The 18,019-nt window shown below is 39.8% G+C and overlaps 1 protein-coding gene across 1 annotated transcript; it reads right to left on the bottom strand.

Moving 5' to 3' along the window:
* Positions 1 to 201: 201 nt before the first annotated feature.
* On the bottom strand, positions 202 to 17,650 carry LOC138905288 (uncharacterized). Its single transcript, XM_070193795.1, has 9 exons — positions 17,221 to 17,650; positions 4,319 to 4,404; positions 3,523 to 3,614; positions 3,131 to 3,270; positions 2,862 to 3,067; positions 2,361 to 2,649; positions 1,560 to 1,757; positions 721 to 1,382; positions 202 to 480 (listed from the first exon to the last, which is right to left on the bottom strand). Exons 1-9 carry the CDS (start codon positions 17,648 to 17,650, stop codon positions 202 to 204), a joined length of 2,382 nt encoding a protein of 793 aa, XP_070049896.1.
* Between the last annotated feature and the right edge of the window lie 369 nt (positions 17,651 to 18,019).

Below are 18,019 nucleotides of genomic sequence, written 5' to 3'. Positions count from 1 at the left end.
ATGGTCCGACATACCACGGACTCAGCTTACCTTTCTTCCCAAAATGCATAACACCTTTCATCGATGAGATCCTCAGGAAAATCCAATCACCAACCTCAAACTCCAGATCACGACGTCGAACATCGGAATAAGAATTTTGCCTGCTTTGCAACATCCTCAATCGCTCTTGTATCATTTTGACCTTCTCAATGGCTTGGTAAATCAAATCTGGCCCATATAATTTCGTTTCACCAACTTCGAATCATCTAACAATCTACATCTCCTCCCGTACAGTGTCTCGTATGAGGCCATTTTAATATTGGAATGGTAACTATTATTGTAGGCGAATTCTATGAGTGGAAGATGGTCATTCCAATTCCCCTTGAAATCTAGAACACATGCTCGTAGCATATCTTCAAGTGTCTGAATGGTACGTTTAGTCTGTCTGTCTGTCTGCGGATGGAATGCAGTGATGAGTTTCACTTGTGTGCCTAAAACCTTCTGAAAAGACCTCCAAAATTTAGCAGTAAATTGAGTTATTCGGTCTGATATAATAGATACCGGCACACCATGAAGCCTGACAATCTCCTTGATATACAACTTCGCATAATCTTCAGCCGTGTAAATTGTCTTAACTGGCAAAAAATGGGCAGATTTTGTAAGTCGATCAACTATCACCCAGATAGAGTCAAACTTATGATAAGAGCAAGGTAATCCAATAATGAAGTTCATATTTATCACCTCCCATTTCCAGGTCGGAATATCTATATTTTGAATCAATCCACCAAGTTTATGATGCTCGATCTTTACTTGTTGACAATTAGGACACTGGGCTACAAATTTTGCAATAGACTTCTTCATGTTATCCCACCAATACTGCTCCTTAACGTCATGATACATCTTTGACGAGCCGGGATGGATTGAATATCGGGACTGATGAATCTCAATCATAATATTCTCTCGCAACCCTGCCACATTAGGCACACATAATCGGCCTTGGTATCTCAGTTCCCCATCTCCTCTAATCTCAAAAGTCATAATCTTACGATGCTGAATGCCCTCTCTCAATCGTACTAAGGTAGGATCTTCATATTGTCGTGCTTTTACCTCAGCTACCAAAGATGATTCCGATGTATTCTGTACAGTAACACCTCCGCCATCAGAGTCTAATAATCTGATTCTCATATTGGCCAGCTGATAAAGTTCTTTAGTCAACCCCTGTCTACCTGCCTCAATGTGTACTAAGCTTCCCATTGACTTACGACTGAGAGCGCCGTCCACAACATTGGCTTTACCAGGGTGGTACAATATCTCGACATCGTAGTCTTTTAGTAATTCAAGCCACCTACGTTGTCTCAAATTCAACTCCTTATGCTTGAAGATGTATAGTAAACTCTTGTGATCTATGTAGATGTCAACATGGATGCCATATAAGTAGTGTCACCATATCTTCAAAGCATATATTACTGCAGCCAATTCCAAATCATGAGTCGGATAATTCTTTTCATGTTTCTTCAGTTGTCTCGATGCATAAGCAATCACCTTCCCACGCTGCATCAATACGCACCCCAAACCTATACCTGAGGCATTACAATATACCACATAACCTTCTGTTCCTTCTGGGAGAGTGAGCACTGGTGCTGATGTTAATCGATTATTTAGCTCCTGAAAACTACGTTCACAAGTGTTAGACCACTGGAACTTGGTAGCTTTCTGTGTTAACTTAGTCAATAATGTTGATATAGAGGAAAACCCTTCTACAAACTGCCTATAATATCCTGCTAGACCCAAGAAGTTGTGGACTTATGAAGGTGTTGTAGGTCTCGACCAATTCTTCACTACATCGATCTTTTGAGTGTCGATATTAATACCCTCGTTAGATATCACATGGCCAAGAAATGCAACTGAGTTCAGTCAGAATTCATATTTGGAGAGCTTAGCATATAAATTACGATCCTGAAGGGTCTGTAATACTATCTGCAAGTGGCCCGCATGTTCCGCCTCCGAACGAGAATACACCAGAATATAGTCAATGAATATGATCACAAACACGCCAAGATAGGGTCTGAATACACTCTTCATGAGATCCATAAAAGTTGATGGGGCATTTGTTAGCCCAAACGACATCACCAAGAACTCAAATTGCCCATATCTTGTTCGGAAGGCCGTCTTCGTAACATCCTTCTCCTTAACCCTCACCTGATGATACCCTAAACGTAAGTCAATCTTGGAGAAATACGTAGCACCCTGGAGTTAGTCAAACATGTCGTCAATCCTTGGAAGTGGATACTTGTTCTTTATAGTAACCTTATTCAACTATCGGTAATCAATACACATCCTTAACGACCCATCCTTCTTCCGCACAAACAAGACCGGCGCACCCCAAGGTGAAGTGTTAGGCCTAATGAAGCCCTTATCCAACAAGTCCTTCAACTGTGCCTTCAACTCTCGCAACTTAGGTGGGGCCATCCTGTACAGAGGGATAGAGATCGGCTGAGTGTCAGGGAACACTTCAATGTTAAACTCAATCTCCCTTTCAGGAGGAAGGCCTAGGAGTTCATCTGGGAAAACGTCTGGAAATTCATTAACCACGAGGATTGATTGTAGAGTAGGCGGCTTCGCCTCCAAATCTTTAAGATCCTCCTCCTTGCCTTTAGATAGGAAATAAACCTATCATTCGGTGTAGCAATGTTCTCCTTCCATTCAATAACGGGTTCACTGGGAAACTGAAACCTAACTATCTTTGTACGACAATCAACGTTTGCATAACATGACGCTAACCAGTCCATTCCCATTATCACATCAAAATCAACCATTTCAAATTCAAATAGGTTAACCGAGGTTTGACGACTACAAATTATCACTGTGCAACCTCTATATACCCTTCTAGCAATCATAGAATCTCCTTTCGGAGTGGATACCGCAAGTGATTTACTTATCAATTCAGGTTCAATGCCAAACTTATTAGCCATAAAGGGTGTAACATATGATAATGTAGACCCCGGATCAATCAACGCATATATGTCATAAGAAAACACAGACAATATACCTGTGACAACATCAGGAGATGACTCGAGATCTTGTTGACCTGCTAGAGCATACATTCAATTTTGTGTACCGCTCAAACTCGGCACTGCACCTCTACCTCTACCTCTACCACAACCTGCCGACTGCTGAAAACCCCGTGTTGGAGGTTGAACTAATGAGAAAGAACCAGAGACAGATCCAGTTGGCTGCACCATACCACCACCTCCTCTATTATGACAATCTTGCATCATATGGCCAGGTTGTCTGCAAGAATAGCATGCATCGAAACCTCAACGGCACAGTCCAAAGTGGGCCTTGCTGCACTGATCACAACGGGGTGTTGGGGGTCTCGTCTGACTAGTATCCCTATGATCTTGAGAGCCTGATGCCCGCGAACTCTGACCTGGACCAGAATAGTTAGATCAATTATACCGGGGCCTCTAAACCCGTGTAGGAGTACTAGCTATGGGTGGCGCTGAACACCTCAAAGATTGGGGCCTAAAGTCACCAGAATACCTTGCGAACCTCGCCCTCTTATGTTGGCCCCTATCTTGCTCCCTATGTGCCCTCTGCTGGTGCTTACGATCCTCTAGTGTCTGGGCATAAGCCTGAATACAGGAAATATCCATGCCCTCCACCAAGGAGGCTGTCGTGCACTCATTTATCAGATGTGGTCCCAACTCGTTCATGAACAGGTGCACCCTATCGCTCATCTCGGCCACCATATAGGGAGCATACTTTGCTAAGGAATAAAACTGCATACTGTACTCTCGCACACTCATATTACCTTGCTGAAGGTTCAAGAACTTATCAGGTCTAGCTCGTCGTATCTCAACGGGCAAGTAGTGACGAAGAAAGGCCTAGGAAAAGTCCTTCCACACATCTGGAGAAGAATTCGGACCCCTGGATCTCTCCCAACTGTCATACTAGAAAACCGCTAAATCTCGTAACCAATAAGAAGCCAACTCTACTGCCTCAGTATCACTAGCGTGCATAAGTCGTACTGTACGATGAACCTGATCAATAAAAGTCTGTGGGTCCTTCTTGGGGTCTGATCCGGTAACTACTTGAGGGTCTAGATTAATAAAATCACGAACTCTCGCACTAACGGGCCTGTTAGCAGCACCGGTATTCCGTATCTAAACCTGAGAAGCTACTAATCTAGTCAACAATTGCACCGCACTCCGCATATCTTGGTCTGTAGTGCCAGACGAAGGAACTGGAGGTGTTGGATCTATCCTAATCTTGTCTCGAAGGGCGGAGTAGATGAGGCATGAGACAACATCTCGCCTTGAGCCTCACTTTGGCCCACTCTAGCAAGAGGAAACTGACTGGTACCCTCTCCTGCAGCTTTATCGATCTGTATACGATCTGTCTGCTTTCCAGTTGAAGGCATCGCTGAAAGAAAACAAGGTGAATATTAGAGATGAACACTTACGACTCCGCTCTAACGCACTATCTAGATTCATAAGAAAGGTAACAACCTTAAATGTCTTGTAGCCTACTGATTATAAATGTGGTGCGCTACACATCCATAATCAAGCCTTTACTAGACACGGCTCATAGACAACCCCTAGGATAGACTTGATCTGATACCAAGTTTGTCACGACCCCAAACTTGAGGGTCATGACTGGTAACCGACCATACTTACCGAGCACCGACATACATTTTATCTAACCTTTCTTATTATCTATAAGGTCCAACGAGGTAAACATAAATGGTAGACATGAATCACAAACAGCCAACAATGATAGATAACGACATAAACACATATAACATGGGCCGACAAGGCTATCGTAAAGTTATATACAACAAAACCGACCGACAAGGCTATCCAAAACTATACATGAGACGACATATGTCTATGAGCGTCTAAAGAAACATAAGTGCTGGAATATTGTCGGAACAAGGCACCGACCTACCCATAACATCTATAACAAAAATGCATACCAAGACCACGGCAAGTCCAGAGAAGGTGTCTCGCCAATAACACTGAACAGAGCAGTCTACCGTGGTGGGGTAGCTTCGTCTACTTTTCTATTAGGACCTGCAGCACGACATGTAGCGTCCACAAATAAAAGAGACGTCAGTACGAACAAAGTACTAAGTATGTAAGGCATGATAATATAATTAAGAACAGTAATGTAAAGAGAGATAAAGAAAATACCACCGGTAACATCTGAGTGCCTTTGAGCACTTCACTGCTTTAGGGAAAAAAGGGATGAGCAAGATAGAGTTTCCCCACGTAGTTGCTGGAGTGTAAATATATGTATCTAATGATTCCCCTCTTTCCCAATGATAAAGTGTCTTAAACACTATGTATATAGAGGATATGTTCGGCTTAAATACATCCCATGACCAAACTATTGCAAAAGTCTATTTCTTAGTGCAGAAGAAGTCAAAGTATTTAGTATATATATATATATATATATATATATATATATATATATATATATATATATATATATATATATATATATATATATATATATATATATCCGGTTGTTTTGAGTGTTAGAACCCTGTTTTCCTAAATAAGACTCCCCGTATGTGCTTTTACTAATTTACGACTTGCGGGGATGGTTGGTTCGGGATTTGCTGGTTCCTTAGTTTGGCTTTAAAAGCCCAAATTTGACTTCGGTCAACATTTTGAGAAAACGACTTCGGAATCGGGATTTGACGGTTCCAATAGGTTCGTATGATGATTTTGGACTTGGGCGTATGTTTTAATCGGGTTTTGGCCGATCTGGAAGCGTTTCGACGTTTAATAGTAAACATCAACTATTTAAAGGTTTAAGGTTCTTTAAATTTGGTTTGGAATAGGTTTTTGATTAATTGAGGCCCGTTTCGAAATTCCGAGCTTGGGAATAACTCTGTATGGTGATTTAAGACTTGCACGCAAAATTTGGTGTCAGTCCGAGTAGTTTAAGTATGTTTTGGCACATTTGGAGTAAGTTTGCAGAATTTTAAAATTCTAAGTTGAATCAATTTGGTTTGAGGTATGATTCTTACTTTTGATGTTGTTTTACATGTTCTGAGGGTTCGAGCGAGTTCGTATTATGATTTCAAACTTGTTGGTATATTCAGGCGGGGCGTCGGGGGACTCGGGGGTTAACCGGACGAGGCTCGGATCCATTTTGGAAGTTGGAGCAGCAGATGAAGCTTCTAGCTTCTGCTGCAACCGCACCTGCGCTTGGGTAGCCGCATGTGCGAACTCGTAAAAGCGAGCCCCAAGCCGTAGATGCGAGAAAAGGGGAGGCTAGTACGAACCACAAAAGCGATCCAGAAAGCGCACATGCGAGCCCGCAGGTGCAAAGACAGTGACCGCAGAAACGGAAAGGGCGCAGGTGCGAAGGGCATCGCCGCAGAAGCGGAACCACAGGTGCGGTCACACCTCCGCAGGTGCGAAAAAGGCTGTTGGACAGAATGTTAAAAAGGGGCTAGGCTCAGTCATTTTTAGTCCGTATTTCCTTCATTTTTGGGCGATTTTGGAGTTTTTTTTAGAGGGGATTTCAACTAGCAACTTGAAGGTAAGTTAATTCTAAACGCTTTGAGTTAAATACATAGATTATGGGTAGATTATAACTTGTAAATCGTGAAAATCAAGGGTTTAGATGAAAAACCTAGGTTTTGATAAAAATGAGATTTTAACCACGAAAATGGATATGGAATTGGATGGAAATGGTATATTTTAGTTCTTCAGGTTATGGGTAACGATTTCCTCCGAATATTTTCGAAATTCGGGAACGTGGGCCCGGGGTGAATTTTAGAAATTTTACCATTTTGGGTTGGGTAATTAATTTAATAGTCTAATTTCGAATTATTGAGCATGTATTAATTATTTTATATAACATTTGGATAATTTCCAAATTTTCAGCATTGAATTGAGACTTTAACGCGGCGTTGTGATCGAAAAGTGGGCTTTGAGACAAGGTAAGTCTCTTGTCTAACCTTGTAAGAGAGAATTTACCCCATAGGTGATTTAAATTAATAATTATTGCTAATTGTGGGGGCTACGTACGCATGAGGTGACGAGAGTCTGTGCGTAGCTACTAATATTACTAAAGTCCGGGTAGTTTAGGACTCAAATCATGAATTACTTGTGATAATTGTATCCTTATTTAATTAAAGCAATAGAATTAATTAAATATCGCATAATTGAAATTTTGTGATAGAGGGAATGATAAAAGATTGAAATCTCGCATAATTGAAATTTTGTTCAGAATATTTAACTGTTGTAGAATTTTGTACATCCTCCTGCGTTAATCTAAAAAGTGTGTGTGTATATATATATATATATATATATATATATATATATATATATATATATTCTCATTCCAGAGGTTCATAAGAAACTGTCCCCCTTTTTTGTGGAGCGGGCCGAACGCCTCGGCAGTATAGATGCATCTATGGATCGTGCCGCACGTCCCTCGGTAGTGTACACCATACTCTGAATCAGACCGTACGACCACGGCGGAAATCGTGCCTAATAATAATAATAAGACGATAGCTTGATATTTTATTGCAGCTTGTGAAGTTAATTGATAAATTAGAAATTATTGGAATTGAACGAGTTAATTATTTTTGCTGGTTAAAGAAAAATTATTGTTATTCCTATAAATCACATTGATTTAAGTATTTCTATTTTAATATTATTGGCCCTTAGTGAGAGCCAAAGTCGACCTCTCGTCACTACTTCTTCGAGATTAGGCTTGATACTTAATGGGTACATGTTGTTTACGTACTCATGCTACACTTGCTGCATATTTTTGTGCAGGTACAGATATGTCTAGCGGCCTTGTGGGCGCAGAGGTGTGGTAAAAATGCAGGGACTTAGGTGAGCTGCATTCTATATTATAATCCGTGGCCAACAGAGTCTCCTTCAGAGTTATTTATATTTTTTCGTATTCTGGACAGATGTTGTATTTTATTTTACTCCCTAGTCAATGCTCTGGCACTTGTGACATCGGATTTTGGGAGTGGTTATGGGTTGTTTAGTAATTTAGTTGCTAAAATATTTATCACTTACTCTATGAGTTCTATCTTTACTATTTAATTGAAGAAAATTTCAGTTCAAAAATACTAAAATGAGTAATTAAATTAATTAGTCAAGGTTGGCTTACCTGACAACGGTGTTAGGCGTCATCACGACCTTTAATGAATTTTGGGTCGTGACAACATGGTATCAGAGCACTAGGTTCACGTAGGTCTCACGAGTCATGAGCAAGTCTAGTAGAGTCTTGCGGATCAGTACGGAGATGTCTGTACTTATCTTCAAGAGGCTACGGGGATGTTAGGAGCACTTCCTTTTCTTGATTCCTTATAGTGCGATTCGATTCCTTTGAGGCTTATGTATTCATTTCCTTCCTATTCAATCTTACGCGGCGTAAAGCGATTGTTATAAATTGGGAATCGAGGAATTTAAATGATACTATAGATGTGGTGCAAGATATTTCTCCCTGCTCATTTGCTTTGGGCCATTGTCGTCGCCTTGTAGAATGATGTTTTGTCGTTTCAGCTCAGTATCAGTATTACTTAAGGTTTTGAGATTAGGCATTAATTGTTATGACGATTCGTGTGTTTCTATCGCACAAGTGTTGTGTAATGGTAGGATGCTTGTCTATGAGTCGAGGCAGTGAATGACTTGAAAGGAGGTTTTACTCAGTGCATGATTCAGAGATTCAGTATTTTATTTCCGGCGGAGGAAAGGCAATTGGACTAAGAATGTTCAGGTTTGGGTTGATGGAGTAATGAGACTTGGTATTTTCGAGCGTGGTGGAATCTTCATCCGTGATGTGGTATCGTCGTCCTTGATTGAATGTGTTAAGTTCGTCGGTGGTATGGTTTTCTTCAATTTTCCTTCAGGGCAGGATATTATGAATGGTGCTGGGGAAGCGGCTGTTAGAGGTCGCAGTGTGCTGTGTTTCAGGATCGAATCGGTGATCCTAATATTGGTGGCTCAAGGAAGATGATCTTCGGGGAGGTTTAGAGTTAGCGGTGATCTGTTGGTTCAGGTTCTACAGAGATGAATTTCTATTTAAAGCATCAACTGGCAACGAAGGATGAGGAAGGACATGTGGGAGGTGTCTTGCGGTGGTTATACTTCTACAAGGCCAAGTGTAAGAAAACAGAAGTCGAGTAGTTGCTTAAAGGAGAGGGGTTGACCAAAGTGGGAGAGTGCCAGAGTATCATATGGGTTATGTGGTAGGATAGCTGCACGCGTTGAGGAAAGTTCAGAGTGATTTGGAACTCATGGTGGACAGTGACTAAGTTTACGAACTTAATTTGGAATATTGGCTGCTATACGGAGAAAGGTTGGATGCGACGAAAATGAGTTGCTTGATATGAAAAAGGATCCAACATGACTTTGGATTGGAATGTATTGTCGCACCTTTAGTTGATGTCCATGAGGAGTGAATAGACTTGTACAGCTGGTGAACGACCACGGGCTCAGGATGGTTTATTGGTTTTGTGGTAATTGTACTCGATGCAGCGTTGTTGGAAGATGTCGGCATGGAATTTCCACATGTGGGTTATTTTCGGTGAGCAGGTTAACGGTTGTGTGGTGCTGACGAAGCTTCTGCGAAGAATTCTACTGGCTACCCGGTATGAGGTCAAATATGTGAATGTGGCTAGGGATTCAGAGCGTTCATGAAATGGTTAGCAGGAAGATTTCGAGGAATTTGGCGGGTCGATTGCACTAGGTCATATCTGTGAGGAAGAAGGAATCTTGGTAGGTTCCAAGGTCATGTAATGGTAGCTTCAAGCTAAGTAGGAGAGCCCGCCGCCTACGATTGGAGTGCATGGTTGTTTAATTGTGAGGTTTCTAGTTATCGGCATATTGGTGGGTTATTACGACTAAGGAAAGAAAACATCAGTGGGTATTTGAGCAAAGTACTTGAGGAATGTGCGCTATATTTGGCCTTATTGATTCACGTTCAGGCTTTGAGAAGACTCAGAGTCTATGCTTCGTGTAGATGTGATGTACAAGGAAGTGAGTCGGCCAGGTGCTTCTTTGAGAAGGCATTCATGTGCTAGCAGGGCCTTGGAGTTTGAGCATATTTAGGAACAAGTCATAGTGGGTGACCCTCAATAATGGTCTTAGTGGATTCAAAAATTTAAGTGAGGTGCCTAAGGATTTCGAGTCCGTAGTATGGTTAAGTATCGAGCTTTTGCAGCAGATTATGAAAGGGGCTTGGAGTGTTCTACGTTATCTTAGGGCAGTGATGTAGCATTGGAAGAATGGAAGAAAATGACTTCGGATTCATAGAGGAGTTATCACAATGGGTGTACCAGTTGAAGATGTAAATGTGCGCACAATGAGGGTATGAGATGGTTCGTGGGTTTTGAGGCAACATGGTCTCGTGAAATAGAGTCCTTCTAGATGAGTGCGGGTTGGGTTCATCATATTTTGAATAGAGCTATTATTATTCCTAAGGCAAGTCCAGAGTAAATTAGAAGCAGTCGGATCGGTTAGCAATGGTTGAATTGGCATGATGGTGGCAATGATCAGTTCCTTCAGCATGTTAAGTTATACATGTGATTTGGGGCAGTACGTGCGAGGCTTGACAACTACCGTCATTGATTTTATTTGGAGGCATTCGAGTATTTTGGCCTATTATGTGTAGATGGATCCCTGAAGAGTTATGCTGGTTTAGACCACTACTTGAGGATTGTATTCTCTGCGGTTATGGGAATTCAGTCGCATGTTGCAATGATTCTCCTGAAATGAGTTAAGTAAAAGGTTGCTATGTGATGGAGTATTTAGTTTATTATTGGATCAGGAGTCATGATGGAATTCTTGCACTCTCATATATTGGTAAGTTAGGTGCATAGAGCGGCATGGGAAATTGGAAGCTGAGGATCAAGGTTACAGTTTGGTGTCGACAAGAATGTCACGCGCTCGGATGAACAGGAAAGAATTCAGATGTTTAGGGTAAACTGGTACTGTCTTCAGCATCACCTGAGATCGGTGTCATGTGTAAGAGGCTTTGTGTACTGATTTGTGAACTTTCAATTCGCTTTACAACACTATATGACTGGTGGTCTGGATGTGCAGACTTTGCTACCTGGTGCGGAAGGTCATGGGAGCGTACCCCACGGGGAGATTGTATAAGTGTGACATGTATTCACTTGATTGATTAAAGATTTAAAACCAAGTATGGAGATTGTGGTACTATCTCTAATGTGAGAATTTATGCCTGAAGGGCGCTCGGTTTATTTGGTTTTGGAATGTGGAAGTTCGTTTCGGATTTGACGGTTGTTCTTGTGTGTCATGGGAAAAAAGGTTATTGTGGATCCTTGAAAGGTTATTAGCCCAGTGCGGTACGATTAGAATCGTCTTGAGGTCCGTAGATGGATCTAAATATGAATGTGGGCTCCATATCAGGCTGGATGTGTTCATTTCAGCATAACATTGTTTTTGGAGAGGTCTTCGGGCCTTGGATGTTATTTCTGTTGTTGGCCCTTTCCGTGTGGCCTATATTTTTCCATGTGGGTTGTGAGGCGGATTGATTATTCGCACTCGTATTGAGATCCTGTATAGTTTGCGGTGTTATATGAGCAGGATGGCTCTTGAGATGCAGGTTATTTATTGCACCTTAGTCGTGCTTGAGTTTTATAGCGTATGGTGCTATCTGATGGTATTGTGCACTTAGCGTGCTTGTGGTTGACATTCAGGTATTTCGTAGGTATAAGCATTTTGGCTTGACGGGTACTTCCCTATTTATTGTCATGAGTGGATCGGGTGGCATGCCGCCACGGGTATATTGTTTGGATCGGGTTGCACGCCGCAACGGTATCATGTGAGGAATGGGGTGTACGCCGCAATAGTATGATGTTGAGTACAGTTCCCCATATCTATTCTTGCGTGTCTTGTTTCTCATGTTATGAGGAAGGTTCATAACACCTTTTTCGGTTGTTTAATCTGTTACGTGGGTTGAGTAGTTCTTTCCAGAGTTTGTTTTCCTTATGTATCACATTCTAGTTTGTGGCTTGTTGGCACATGGTGGCATCATATGACACTTTTGGTAGTGATTGTGGTGGCTTATTACCGGAATTACTTGTATTGGGTGAGGCGAGATTTTTGGATCTGGGATCAGTGCGAACGGATTTATATGAGGCATGTTAAAGAGCAAATATCGTTATTTGGTTCATAATGAGGTAATGGTTCATGTCAGGAGGAGGGACTAAATGATTTGTTGATTATGCAGTTGGTTATGAATTCTACACATTTCTTCCATCGAGGAAGCATTGCCAGAGTTGGAACATGGCTTATATGTGTCATGAGGTGTGTTGTGGGCATCAGATTTGTGAGATTTCGGCTATTGCTATTAGAGGATGTTATTATGGTCGTGTGAATTATTCGGTGCATGGTATGGATTCAGCAAAGGTACGCAATTGTATGTTGGCGCATCGTGTAGTGATTGGAACGGTGTTCGGATATTGGAATTTGGCTCTAAGGCTTATTTGCCTAAATAAAGGGGAGGATCTTTAGATTGGCTCGAGCTAATATGCTCAACTGAGTAGTGGTAGCACGGACAGGTGCACGCGGTGTTAAACAGTGATTTCGGACAACTCCTGAGCAGTTCTTAGCACGTTCGAGGACGAACGTATATTTAAGTGGGAGAGAATGTAACGACCCAACCAGTCGTTTTGACTGTTAGAACTTTGTTCCCCTAAATAAAACTTCTCGTCTGTGCTTTTACTAATTTACGACTTGCGGGGATGGTTGGTTCGGGATTTGGAAGTGCTTGGGTTGAAATCAGAACACTTGGTCCCTTGGTTTGGCTTTAAAAGCCTAAGTTTGACTTCGGTCAACATTTTGAGAAAACGACCCCGGAATCGGGATTTGACGGTTCCAATAGGTTCGTATGATGATTTTAGACTTGGGCGTATGTTCGAATCGGGTTTTGGACGACCCGGGAGCGTTTCGACGTTTAATAGTAAAAATTAACTATTTAAAGGTTTAAGGTTCTTTAAATTTGGTTTGGAGTAAGTTTTTGAGTAATTGAGGTCCGTTCGGAAATTCTGAGCCTGGGAATAGCTCCGTATGGTAATTTAAGACTTGCACGCAAAATTTGGTGTCATTCTGAATAGTTTAAGTATGTTTCGGCGCATTCAGAGTAAGTTTGAAGAATTTGAAAATTCTAAGTTGAATCAATTTGGTTTGAGGTATGATTCTTAGTTTTGATGTTGTTTTACACGTTTCGAGTAGGGGTGTGCATAAAATCCGAAAAACCGAATTTTGAACCGGACTGAATTAATTCGATATTTCGGTTTTGGTTATTTCGGTATTTCGGTACTACTTCGGTATAAATATTTCAGTTATTCGGTATTTCGGTACGGTCCTCGGTATTGAGCTTTCGATATTTCGGTATACCGAAATACCGAAATATTAGGCTTAATAGTTTATCCCAATTTTCAAATAGTCTTGGTTAGCCTAACACAAAGATGATATTGCTGAGTGCTCAGCCCAAATCTAATTTGTTACCCTTAGGCCCAAGTCCAACCCCACTTAGACTAACGATAGAAAATTAGTAATTAGCATACCTAGGGCTCGATAGGATTTTTCAATTTCTCACCTTTCTCTCAATTCTCAAAAGCTCTGCCGCTGACCCACTTGTGACATGTGAGTTCGAGTTCGAGTCATCGACAGCGGATTGTGCGACAGAGACCCACTGCCAATTGTGTGACTCCCACTGTCTTTCTCTTTAATGGACCCGATGTCTTGAATATTTTCAATTAAGTTATTCTTCTCCATTTATTCAGGTGGGTATAATTAAATACCAACTTGAACTGTTGTAGTTTACTATGTGTTTGGTAATGTGGTATTAAGTTTGTTCAAGCTTTTATAATGTAGTAAAAACATTGTGCTAGCTATGAAATTTTCGCCTCTGTGATCATTGTTGTCTTTGCCAATCTTGTTTGTGGGTGAGTATGAAATAATTTTCTTCTCATTCATGGAATTCTACTTCGTGGTGTCAAATTTAAAGAAATGTTTTTCTGCCCTTTAATTATTGTTATTCCTTTTATTTCTTTTATAAAAGGTTGTGTGTAGGAATAATTGGAAGCAGCTGAGCCTTATCCGACGCACAGAACTCCACGTTTTTTGTTAAGATCCTTGTAATCGAGATTTTTGGTAGTGCACTTGGGCTGTTCGGTGTTATTGTGGGAATTATATATAGCATCATATTCCAACACAAATGTTGTTACTATATTTTAGAAGCTTGAACAGCTTGATCGAAGTAAGATTTAGCTCAAGGACACATATTTCACATTAGGCATAATCTTGATTGTTGGGAGATTTGAAAGACTTTGTTATGATACAGAAATTGTACCGAACCAAATAAGAAAATATCGAACCGTGCCGAACTATTTTGGTACGGTATTTGATACGCACAATTGATATACTGAATACCGAATTAACAAACCGTAGTTATTAAATACTGAACCGAAATACCGAATGCCCACCCCTAGTTCCGAGGGTTCGAGCGAGTCTGTATTATGATTTCAAACTTGTTGGTATGTTCGGGAGGGGGCCCGGGGGCCTCAGGGGTTAACCGGACGAGGCTCGGATCCATTTTGGAAGTTGGAGCAGCAGCTGAAGCTTCCAGCTTCTGCTGCAACTGCACCTGCGCTTGGGCAGCCGCAGGTGCGAGCTCACAGAAGCGAGCCCCAAGCCGCAAATGCCTGAAGGGGGGCTGCCACGAACCGCAGAAGCGATCTAGAAAGCGCACCTACGAACCCGCATGTGCGAAGACAGTGACCGCAGTAGCGAAAAGGGCGCAGGTGCGAAGGGCATCGCCGCAGAAGCAGAACCACAGGTGCGGTCACACCTCTACAGGTGCGAAAAAGGCTGTTGGACAGAATGTTAAAAAGGGGCGAGGTTCAGTCGTTTTTAGTCCTTATTTCCTCCATTTTTGGGCGATTTTGAAGTTTTTTTGAGAGAGGATTTCAACTAGCAACTTGAAGGTAAGTTAATTCTACATACTTTGAGTTAAATATATAGATTATGGGTAGATTATAACCTATAAATCGTGAAAATTAAAGGTTTAGATGAAAAACCTAGGTTTTGATAAAAATGAGATTTTAACCACGAAAATGACTATGGAATTGGATGGAAATGGTATATTTGAGTTCTTGAGGTTATGGGTAACGATTTCCTCCAAATATTTCTGGAATCCGGGCACGTGGGCCCGGGGTAAATTTTAGAAATTTTACCATTTTGGGTTGGGTAATTAATTTAATAGTCTAATATCGAATTATTGAGCATGTATTAATTATTTTGTATAACATTTGGATAGTTTCAGAATTTTCGGCATCGAATTGAGACTTTAACGCGGCGTTGTGATCGGAAAGTGGGCTTTAAGACAAGGTAAGTCTCTTGTCTAACTTTATAAGAGGAAATTTACCTCATAGTGATTTAAATTAATAATTGTTACTAATTGTAGGGTCTACGTACGCACGAGGTGACGAAAGTTCGTGCGTAGCTACTAATATTGCTAAAGTTCGGGTAGTTTAGGACTCAAATCATGAATTACCTGTGATAATTGTATCCTTAATTAATTAAAGCAATAGAATTATGTTGCTGATTGTTAGAGAAAATGGTAAAAGATTGAAATCTCGCATACTTGAAATTTTGTTCAAAATATTTAACTGTTGTAGAAATTGTACATCCTCCTGTGTTAATCTCAAATATATATATATATATATATATATATATATATATATATATATATAATTCTCATTCCGGAGCTTCATAAGAAAATATCCTCCTTTCTTGTGGAGCGGGTCGAATGCCTCGGCAGTATAGATACATCTATGGATCGTGCCGCACGTCCCTCGGCAGTGTACACGACACTCTGGCTTCGGTCGTACGACCATAGCGGAAATCATGCCTAATAATAATAATTACACGATACCTTGATATTTTATTGCAGCTAGTGAAGTTAATTGATAAATTAGAAATTATTGGAATTGAACGAGTTAATTATTTCTGCTGGTTAAAGAAAAATTATTGTTATTCCTATAAATCACATTGATTTACGTATTTCTATTTTAATATTATTGACCCTTAGTGAGTATCAAAGTCGACCTCTCGTCACTACTTCTTCGATATTAGGCTTGATACTTACTGGGTACACGTTGTTTACGTACCCATGCTTACACTTGTTGCACATTTTTGTGCAGGTACAGATATGTCTAGCGACCTTGTGGGCGCAGAGGTGTGGTAAAAATGCAGGGACTTAGGTGAGCTGCATTCTATATTACGATCCGCAGCCAACAGAGTCTCCTTCAGAGTCATTTATATTTTTCCTGTCTAGTTTGTATTTCGGACATATACTGTATTTTATTTTACTCCCTAGTTAATGCTCATGCACTTGTGACACCGGATTTTGGGAGTGGTTATGGGTTGTTTAGTAATTTAGTTGCTAAAATATTTATCACTTACTCTATTTATTCTATCTTTACTATTTAATTGAAGAAAATTTCGATTCAAAAATACTAAAATAAGTAATTAAATTAATTAGTCAATGTTGGCTTGCCTGACAGCGGTGTTAGGCGCCATCACGACCTTTAATGGATTTTGGGTCGTGACATATATATGTTGAAATGATTTGTCCTACCAACTCTACTACTTTCTAATTGAGTAAAATTTCATCACTTGTCACGTAGTACTAGGAAGTCTAACAGATTACTATAACTACTTTGATAAAAAAACTTTATTCCAAAAAAAGTTAATACTTATCTAGTAAAATAAGTAGCTAATGTTATTTGCAAACTTATCTATTAATAGGTAATTAGTATATTTGGTAATATTTTTACATTGATTAAAAAAATATATCATATCAAACTCTAATTTTTTCCAACATAACATCAAAATACAAATTTTTCTACTATAAATTCTTAAAACGATAAAAAAATAACTTTCTCGCTTTATGAGAAAATAATTTTTTATTTTTTTAATAAAGAAAAATCTCATTTATAAACTTTCGCATATCACGTACTTAATTTAATGCACATCCGAAAAGTAAAAGTAACAATAACTACATAAAAGCAAACCTATCAAAACTTTACTAAAAGTTGTCAAAATTACGGGGTCTTTGCTAACAATGTCATAAATCCCTTATAACCACATGAGTAACCTTAATCCCTTCAAGTTTATATGGATTTACTACGATGTATCATAACGCCCAAATGTGGTATGTTACATTGCATAATTTTGGGATCAATAGCAAGTAACTTATCTGCAGCTGTGCCCAACATACTCTTGTAAAAATCAGTAATTTCCTTCTCAATGTCTTGATCTGTGTTTAAGAGAATACCTTGAGTAGAAGTGAGATTCCTGATGTAGTTTTGGCCACATCTATTCTTCATATTTGCAAATAAGTAGGCAGAGTTAGAGTCCCCTAATTTTAGCCATTGCACTCTAGATTTTTGTTTATAGATGTTCTCTTGAATTGTGCCCCATTTTTCAAGTTGTTTCCTCAATTGCTTCTCCTCCTCTATTAGAGAGTTTTGGACAATGGGGATATCCATATTCTTTTGCACTTCAGTGAGGTGATTCCTTATTCCCTCTATGGTTTTATCGATCCCCAAATATTCTTTGTTGTTCAATGATTTCAGTTGTTGTTTTACCATTTTAAGCTTTCCCCATACACTTTTACTTTATATAAATTCTTTCCTTATTTATATTATGTGATATAAATATAATATTATTTATAAAATTTGAATGGGAGAGCACTCTCGCGCATGATCTTCGATGAAGTATCTATATTTTTATAACTCTTATGTAGTAATTTTCTAATATTAAAGTTTAATTTGGTTGGTTTTAGTGTTCCCTAATAAGGACGAAAGACGCGAAAAAAATAAGAAAAGTTGCTTCTGACAATAAAAAAAAAGTCCAACATAAATTGATCCCGTATAATTTTAGTTTTCTACAACGGCCTTTTATCATGGGAAAAGGCTAAAATTGTCCCTTTACTGTTGAAAATTAGTCACGTTTATACC

Source organism: Nicotiana tomentosiformis, chromosome 2 (assembly GCF_000390325.3).
Source record: "Nicotiana tomentosiformis chromosome 2, ASM39032v3, whole genome shotgun sequence".
Classification (NCBI taxonomy): Eukaryota; Viridiplantae; Streptophyta; class Magnoliopsida; order Solanales; family Solanaceae; genus Nicotiana; species Nicotiana tomentosiformis.
The sequence above is the reverse complement of the archived record's forward strand: the minus strand, read 5'-3'. Positions and strand labels throughout refer to the sequence as shown.